We start from the raw sequence: 9,888 nt of genomic DNA, 5'->3' as shown, positions 1-9,888 counted from the left end.
ACATATGTAATTACATACATTAGTATTTATTCAGTTTACTTCTAATATAATATATGATGTGATTCCCAGAAAGCTTTCTGAAGCTTGAGGAAATAACCCTGAAAGTATAAAACAGAAGACCTGAAGATAGAGCACCCACGGGTGCTTTGTTTGACTTTGGCCCCCCCTAGTGGTAGCACCAAAGACGACACCTGCAGTGCACGTAGCTCCAGCTCCACTTCCCAGGGACCCTGATAAATGTGGGCTGAAAACTAGACCGCTCTAATTTGATCTTGCATTGTATAATTAGTCTACAAACAAATACCATCAGAATAGTTCAACCAAGCACTGTTCAAACCCACTCAACGTTTCATTGCAGACAACATTCTTCTCAAACTGTCAAGTACCACAGGCTAAAGTTTGAGAAAGGTGTCAACAATATGGCACAAAACACAATTCGAATATTTCCTTTTCTTAATTTAATAATGGACCTCTATAAAAAAGAGTTTTGGATTTGATCATTTAACTCAACATTCCATAGCTTTAAATATAATGTACATTGAAACAAACAGATAAAGTGGATCATAATGTTGACAATGATCTTAAAGAACATGTTCATAAACATAGTACATCCTACTATGTCTTTGTCTGCATGTGTGTGTGTTTCTTTGACGAGTCCTCCTTCCTCTTCCTGCTGCTGTGACGGCTCTGCTGCAGCCTGTAGGTTTTTCTAGCCTGGACTCTCTCCTTCTCCAGGACCTCAGTGTCATCCAGAATCTCCAGGCATGGGATCTGACTGATGACATACTGTCTGAGGAGGCAAAGGTCAGCAGAGTGTGAACTTCACGTGGCGTAAACACAATGCAGTCCGATTACGTTACGTCTTACAAATAAAGACGCTGCACAGGGCTCAGAGTGCGTATTGAAGAAGATGTTCTGCTGCTATAGTTGTGACTTGAAAGGTATATTCACGGGGGCCCGGGGCCGACATGCAAAAGGCCCACCACCTCTCCTACATAGGAGGACAATTAGAGTTGCTATAGCTTCTTTTTGTTGTTGTTTTGAGTCTCTTTGCAGTTGTTGCATATTTTTGTGGTATTGTGTTTATTCTTAGTTGTTTTGGGTCTCTATGTGGTTATGTGGTTACACTTTGAAGTTGTCTTGAGTATCTTTGAAGTCATTGAGTGTCTCTTTCTTACCTTGTTGTAATGTGTTGGCCCCTTCTTTGTGTTCATTTATATGTTTGTACTGTTTTACTTACTTTGAAGTCTCTTTGTTGTCATTGAGTGTCTCTTTATAGTCGTTCTGAGTTTCTCATTTTTCCTATTTTCATAGCTGGAGTCTCTTTGAAGTTGTTATGTTTCTTTGTGGTCAGTTTGAGTCTTTTCTTTGTTGGTGTGTGTCTCCTTAAGTACCTTTAGTTGGTGACGGCCAGGGGCCACCCTGACCCTTTGGGCCCCTGGGCCTGCATTGTCCACTTGGTGAAGAGATACAGATCCATGTTCATTAGTTTCCAATGTAAATGGTCACTATACATTCTAAAATGATAGACACATAATCACTGGCTTGCCTGTCAACCGAGTAGTTAATGCTAATTAACTGGATCTGGACAGTTAACCTTTTTCTATATTGTGTTGGTTTTCCATGTTTGTATTGTATATTAGTTGTACTGTATCGTGCATGATGTGACACAGGACACCATATGGGGGCGCCATAGCACAAGATGGCTCATCAGATGGCTAAAGCGCCCACATTACCAGACCAATTATAGCCATGTTTATAGTTTTGTTTGTAGTTTTTGCAAAGATGGTTTACAGTTTTTGCAAAGAGAATTCAAAGTCAAGTGAAAACCTGTAAGATTAATTGTCATGAAGAAAGGATATGCATATTGCACAGAGGGTGTTTTGATTTTGGTTCCATTGAGCAGGCAGTGAAAAGCATGTTGTTGCTCACCTGTAGTCTTTGTACTGGGTCAGACTTCCTCCATTGAAATAGCTCGGTGCTGCCTCGTTGTCCATCATACTGAGGATCCTATTTATCGAAAGGAATATAGCAGCATAACAAATAAATATCATGTTCATATGCACTACTATACTAATAACACAACCCCACGCTCACTTTATGTTCGGGAACTTCCGTCGTATTTCTTCCACAAACAGCGGCAGATTGTTGATCCGGTTCTTGTTGATGCACACGGTGGTGACACTGGTCATGTAGGGGAACTTGATGTGAGATGTGTAGTTGTTGCAGTCCAGGATCAGAGTGCTGAGCTTCTCCAGCTGGTCCAGCAGAGCCGGGTTCCAATAAGGACTGAATGAAGGCCAACACGGCAAACTCAAGCTGCTCACTAACAACCACAGCTCAGACACAATAAATACAAATAAAATGTATTACTATTATTATGATAAGATTTCATGTGTGTCTTTAGCCATGTAACAGTATTGCTTTAGGGATGGCAACGTCCGTCGACCCACTACTTTAGTTCACACTGAAATATCTTGTGAATAGTTGGAATAATTGGTTTGCTATAAAAGTTTCACTTTAATAATCTCCAAAAGATTTATCCTCCTAACGTATTGATCCCCTGACTTCCATTCAACTGTCAGGCGATTTTTTAAACAAACTTTTAAAATGTGAATTAGGGGCGTTTCAATTAACTGGTTTGGAGCAAATATACAACAAAGTGTAGTTTGTGTAGTTGCTGCTTTGGGCTACACAATGCTGTAATCCACCAATGAAGAGAGTTGAAGAAGTGGAGACGAACTGGAAACAAAAGGTTCCCTTCAACCATCCAACCAAGCCTCCAGGAAGAGCGTCAGTCTTTGATGCACATTTTACAAAGTGGCCAAACGGTAGAAATCCAATTTCACGTGATGCCATGGGGCCCAAAAAGACTTTTCCTTATTTAGAAAGGGAAACTGTAAATCAGCATCATTTTTTTTAGGTAAATCAACTTCCCAGTAAGTCTTTTTTTGTCCGACCTTTGCTCATTATTTAGAATGTGGAGACGTAGAGACTGTGAAAACACTCTGCTAGCGGCAGCGACCTGTCAATCACTTTGTAGCCCCACCCTAAAGCATTATGGTCTGTTTGACTCTAAATGACCATACTTTACTAAATGAACATCATGCTGTATTGAAGAAGACTTGAAACTAGAGATTGAGACCAAAAACTAATGTTTACAATGTTTACTGAGGGAATAAATCAAGAGAAGCAGAGTCATTTATATAGACTTCTATACAACCAGAGGAGTCGCCCCCTGGTGGTCAGGAGAGAGAATGCAGCTTTAACACATGAAGCATAGACTTCTATACAACCAGAGGAGTCGCCCCCTGGTGGTCAGGAGAGAGAATGCAGCTTTAACACATGAAGCATAGACTTCTATACAACCAGAGGAGTCGCCCCCTGATGGACATTAGAGAGAATGCAGCTTTAACACATGAAGCAAATACTTTTATACAACCAGAGGAGTCGCCCCCTGGTGGTCATGAGAGAGAATGCAGCTTTAACACATGAAACATAGACTTCTATACAACCAGAGGAGTCGTCCCCTGGTGGTCAGGAGAGAGAATGCAGCTTTAACACATGAAGCATTGACTTCTATACAACCAGAGGAGTCACCCCCTGGTGGTCATGAGAGAGAATGCAGCTTTAACAGATGAAGCATAGACTTTTATACAACCAGAGGAGTCGCCCCCTGGTGGTCAAGAGAGAGAATGCAGCTTTAACACATGAAACATAGACTTCTATACAACCAGAGGAGTCGCCCCCTGGTGGTCATGAGAGAGAATGCAGCTTTAACAGATGAAGCATATACTTTTATACAACCAGAGGAGTCGCCCCCTGGTGGTCATGAGAGAGAATGCAGCTTTAACACATGAAACATAGACTTCTATACAACCAGAGGAGTCGTCCCCTGGTGGTCAGGAGAGAGAATGCAGCTTTAACACATGAAGCATAGACTTCTATACAACCAGAGGAGTCGCCCCCTGGTGGTCATGAGAGAGAATGCAGCTTTAACAGATGAAGCATATACTTCTATACAACCAGAGGAGTCGCCCCCTGGTGGTCAGGAGAGAGAATGCAGCTTTAACACATGAAGTATAGACTTCTATACAACCAGAGGAGTCGCCCCCTGGTGGTCAGGAGAGAGAATGCAGCTTTAACAGATGAAGCATATACTTTTATACAACCAGAGGAGTCGCCCCCTGGTGGTCATGAGAGAGAATGCAGCTTTAACACATGAAGCATATACTTCTATACAACCAGAGGAGTCGCCCCCTGGTGGTCAGGAGAGAGAATGCAGCTTTAACACATGAAGTATAGACTTCTATACAACCAGAGGAGTCACCCCCTGGTGGTCAGGAGAGAGAATGCAGCTTTAACACATGAAGCATATACTTCTATACAACCAGAGGAGTCGCCCCCTGGTGGTCATGAGAGAGAATGCAGCTTTAACACATGAAGCATAGACTTCTATACAACCAGAGGAGTCGTCCCCTGGTGGTCAGGAGAGAGAATGCAGCTTTAACACATGAAGCATGGACTTCTATACAACCAGAGGAGTTGCCCCTTGGTGGTCAGGAGAAAGAATACAGCTTTAACACATGAAGTATAGACTTCTATACAACCAGAGGAGTCGCCCCCTGGTGGTCAGGAGAGAGAATGCTGGTTTTAAGACACTTCCTCATTGGCTAGTGATGCTAGTGAGGCTAGTGACACTAGTTAGGCTAGTGACGCTAGTTAGGCTAGTAACGCTAGTGAGGCTAGTGAGGCTAGTGACGCTAGTTAGACTAGTAACACTAGTGAGGCTAGTGACGCTAGTTAGGCTAGTAACGCTAGTGAGGTTGGTAATGCTAGTGAGGCTAGTGACAATTGTGAGGCTAGACACGGCTAGTGAGGCTAGTGACGCTAGTGAGGCTAGTAAAGCTAGTGAGGCTAGTGACAATAGTGAGGCTAGACCCGGCTAGTGAGGCTAGTAAAGCTAGTTAGGCTAGTGACAATAGTGAGGCTAGACACAGCTAGTGACGCTAGTGAGGCTAGTAAAGCTAGTGAGGCTAGTGACAATAGTGAGGCTAGACCCGGCTAGTGAGGCTAGTAAAGCTAGTTAGGCTAGTGACAATAGTGAGGCTAGACACAGCTAGTGACGCTAGTGAGGCTAGTAAAGCTAGTGAGGCTAGTGACAATAGTGAGGTTAGACACAGTGAAATGTTTTTACAACTATTGGGTAGATTACTATTACACATGGTTCACACATAGATGTTAACTTCAAGATCAATTGTAATAACTCTGGTGATCTGCTGACTTTTTATCCGTCCTCATCATCAGTTAACAAGTTGTATTTGTCCAATACGTAAATAAATAACTGACATTCAAAAAAAAAAACCCTGGAACACGGAGTAGTTGTTTGGTCTTCAAGCTTGTGGTAATTAGGTGAAGGATACTCATCTAGCAGGTTGTAACTCAGGTCCAGCACCTCCAGGGAGTCTGTCTGTGGCAGAATGGTTTCATAGGGGATTTCTGTCAGGCTCTGGTGAGCAAGAGAAAGCCACTGAAAGCTCGAGGTGTGGCTGGGTTGGGTGTGTTGGCCTGAGGTGGGATGATCCATGACAAAAAAACTAAAAGAGCAGCTCCTCTTCACTTATTATGTCACGATCAAACCTTTAATAAACAGCACAACAGACATTAATGACTCAGAACAGAGTCTGATGAGTCAGAAATTGATGATGTTTGGGTTTCGAGTAGTTTTGATTAGAAATATACTACATTGACAATTTACCCCTGGCAGAATTCTGCCACAAATGTTCTAATCTAAAGACACGTATGTGTTGTCATGAAGACTAATGTTAGGATTGGGTCCACATTAAGTTACCATCTGAAGAAAATATCACTGTGATCATCTGAATTGGTGCAACCAGTTTAGCAATGAGGTTTCCTCTAAGCTAAAGTCCACCCTTGAAAACATCACAATACAGTGACATAATTGTACTTAACACACAGACATGAGATTGGTTTCAATCATCTCTCTGAAATAAAGTGCTAATCTCTTTTTTTAAGTAATAATCAATTTCTATTTCAAAGTTTAGAAGACAAACACTGACAGAAATTGTGACTTAAACGGTCAGATGGCACATGGAACGATAACCTCGATAACCAGAATACAAGTCCTATTTCTCAGAGACACTAGTGTGCTGATCTGTACGGTTAGCTGACATAGTGACATCATCTTAACACATAAAGATATCAAATATATCAGAAGGAAACAGAAAAAGAATAAAACGCTTCATTAAAAACAGCACAGAAAAAACATAGTTAATCACAGCCACTAAGGCCAAAACATGACCTGCAGAACGAGTGCTGCAGGGTGTGTTATGTCACCGGAAAGCCTCTTTACTCTAAAACATATTATGGAATATATTATGTAAACGCTGAGAGAGACTTCAGGTTACTTATTAATTATCCAGGTTTTATTATTAGGGCAGTTCTTTGTATTAAAATAGCCCATAAGTAAGCAACTGCTGCTTCACTGGACATGTTGCCAAACCCTGCTGAGGAATGCTCAAAACTAACTGCTGTTCCAAATGCTATTATGTTTTATGATTTACAGTAATAATCAATCATAACAACATGTTTAAACTGTCTTGGTGAATCCCTTAAATAAGATAGATGCAGCATAGACAGATGTAGCTGGACTTACCGAGCTGACGGGCATCTGCTCGACCGTTTCAGTGCACAAACCTCTGAGAAATGCTTGCAGCTCACATAAAAGGCCTTCTTTCATGCTGGAGATCACATGACGGGATAATCACATTGCTGCTGAACCTTGTGGTTCACAGGACCACTGGAACGCGTCTTCATAACAGTGAAGAAATGTCTACATGAAATATTGTTTTACTGTTTTTAAGTCGCTGTTCAAAGACAATGGCATATTATTGGAATGAAAAATAACATGTCCTCCATAATGGGGCATTTTTGGAGTAGATCATATACAGGACACTGTACTCACAAACACTGATTTCATTTATACAAAATATTAAATGAGGCCCTTTTAAAATGAAATGAAAAATGAATCAAGTGATTCTACAAAATATTCTATTAGAGCTTAATTTACACAAATCGATTTTATCTTGAAATATATGTTGATGCTTGTTTCCGTTTACAGTGCCAACTGAACATGTTTATGAATGGAAATAATGAGGCCGGAAGAGATGTTTGAGGAAATGAAGCATTCTAATCGTCATAGAAACATGAAACACAGACTTAGTCATGAACACTTAATCAAAGTGGATGCAGATGTTCTACGTGCTTTGGGTTCTCTTACAGCCCCAACATCCCATCAACAACACAGAGCAGTAAACACATGGCATTTACAGAATAATCTGTGTCAATTCGGTTGCAGTAATCTGATTACACACACATTGATTTAGGAATATGCACAATGCAAGCACAATAAACAGTACATGAAATAATAAAAGCCGTGACACTAGATGTGGACACAGGGTGCCTTCAGTAATGTTGCCCATAATAAACAATATCAACAAGCAGATTTAACACACAGTGACTTGGTTCTGTCTGAAATATGAAATCTCTTGTGAGTTTAACACGTATAACTATGGAAGCCCAGTGAGGCATGTGAGAAGAAAGTCTGATCTTAGTTGTTTTCTCTGTGTTTATGAAGTACTTTTCAAAAACAGATGGAAATAGGTTACGCCCATTTTTTTTAACTGTAGTTGCCAGGATAGTGTTTTGTTGTTATAATATTCACACATATCCCACAAGAGGCTTTTATATCTTTTTCCACACATGGGAAAAAGTTATTTTGAAAATATACCTTGCAGAACTTGTGTTTTGACAGATTGTCATGGCAAAACCTTCTTTATGGGGTCAGATAAGTCTCAATATTAATGCACACAGAGAGATTCACAAATACATTTTGTGATTTAAATGTTTCTCTCCACAAAAACATTTTTCAATGCACACAAATATAGTTATCAATATATATGAATGTTAACTAAATCTACTTTAGCATTCTTTTGAAGGGGTTTTGAGACTCTGATGATACTGCTTGATTAATAACCTATTACAGGGTGGGAACCTGGAACAAGGTGAGAACCTAGTACAGGGTGGGAACCTGGAACAAGGTGAGAACCTGGAACAAGGTGAGAACCTAGTACAGGGTGGGAACCTGGAACAAGGTGAGAACCTAGTACAGGGTGGGAACCTAGTACAGGGTGGGAACCTGGAACAAGGTGAGAACCTAGTACAGGGTGGGAACCTAGTACAGGGTGGGAACCTGGAACAAGGTGAGAACCTAGTACAGGGTGGGAACCTAGTACAGGGTGGGAACCTGGAACAAGGTGAGAACCTAGTACAGGGTGGGAACCTAGTACAGGGTGGGAACCTGGAACAAGGTGAGAACCTAGTACAGGGTGGGAACCTAGTACAGGGTGAGAACCTAGTACAGGGTGGGAACCTAGTACAGGGTGGGAACCTGGAACAAGGTGAGAACCTAGTACAGGGTGGGAACCTAGTACAGGGTGGGAACCTGGAACAAGGTAAGAACCTAGTACAGGGTGGGAACCTAGTACAGGGTGGGAACCTAGTACAGGGTGAGAACCTAGTACAGGGTGGGAACCTGGAACAAGGTGAGAACCTAGTACAGGGTGGGAACCTGGAACAAGGTGAGAACCTAGTACAGGGTGGGAACCTAGTACAGGGTGGGAACCTAGTACAGGGTGGGAACCTGGAACAAGGTGAGAACCTAGTACAGGGTGGGAACCTGGAACAAGGTGAGAACCTAGTACAGGGTGGGAACCTAGTACAGGGTGGGAACCTAGTACAGGGTGAGAACCTAGTACAGGGTGGGAACCTAGTACAGGGTGAGGACCTGGAACAAGGTGAGAACCTAGTACAGGGTGAGAACCTGGAACAAGGTGGGAACCTAGTACAGGATGAGAACCTAGTACAGGGTGGGAACCTGGAACAAGGTGATAACCTAGTACAGGGTGAGAACCTGGAACAAGGTGGGAACCTAGTACAGGGTGAGAACCTGGAACAAGGTGAGAACCTAGTACAGGGTGGGAACCTGGAACAAGGTGAGAACCTAGTACAGGGTGGGAACCTAGTACAGGGTGGGAACCTAGTACAGGGTGGGAACCTGGAACAAGGTGAGAACCTAGTACAGGGTGGGAACCTGGAACAAGGTGAGAACCTAGTACAGGGTGGGAACCTAGTACAGGGTGGGAACCTAGTACAGGGTGAGAACCTAGTACAGGGTGGGAACCTAGTACAGGGTGAGGACCTGGAACAAGGTGAGAACCTAGTACAGGGTGAGAACCTGGAACAAGGTGGGAACCTAGTACAGGATGAGAACCTAGTACAGGGTGGGAACCTGGAACAAGGTGATAACCTAGTACAGGGTGAGAACCTGGAACAAGGTGGGAACCTAGTACAGGGTGAGAACCTAGTACAGGGTGGGAACCTGGAACAAGGTGAGAACCTAGTACAGGGTGGGAACCTAGTACAGGGTGGGAACCTGGAACAAGGTGGGAACCTAGTACAGGGTGGGAACCTGGAACAAGGTGGGAACCTAGTACAGGGTGGGAACCTAGTACAGGGTGAGAACCTAGTACAGGGTGGGCACCTAGTACAGGGTGAGAACCTAGTACAAGGTGAGAACCTAGTACAGGGTGATAACCTAGTACAGGGTGGGCACCTGGAACAAGGTGGGAACCTAGTACAGGGTGAGAACCTAGTACAGGGTGATAACCTAGTACAGGGTGGGCACCTAGTACAGGGTGAGAACCTAGTACAGGGTGGGAACCTGGAACAAGGTGGGAACCTAGTACAGGGTGGGAACCTAGTACAGGGTGGGAACCTAGTACAGGGTGAGAACCTAGTACAGGGTGA

General features: G+C 42.8%; 1 protein-coding gene across 1 annotated transcript; it reads right to left on the bottom strand.

The window, feature by feature from the left end:
• Nucleotides 1–615: 615 nt before the first annotated feature.
• Nucleotides 616–5,587, bottom strand: LOC117747439 (U2 small nuclear ribonucleoprotein A'). The gene is made up of 4 exons (XM_034556648.1): nt 5,424–5,587; nt 2,098–2,289; nt 1,933–2,010; nt 616–790 (listed from the first exon to the last, which is right to left on the bottom strand). The coding sequence occupies exons 1-4, from the start codon at nt 5,585–5,587 to the stop codon at nt 616–618; spliced, it is 609 nt and encodes a 202-aa protein (XP_034412539.1).
• Between the last annotated feature and the right edge of the window lie 4,301 nt (nt 5,588–9,888).

Source organism: Cyclopterus lumpus, chromosome 18 (assembly GCF_009769545.1).
Source record: "Cyclopterus lumpus isolate fCycLum1 chromosome 18, fCycLum1.pri, whole genome shotgun sequence".
Classification (NCBI taxonomy): Eukaryota; Metazoa; Chordata; class Actinopteri; order Perciformes; family Cyclopteridae; genus Cyclopterus; species Cyclopterus lumpus.
This window is presented reverse-complemented; position numbering and strand designations above follow the sequence as displayed.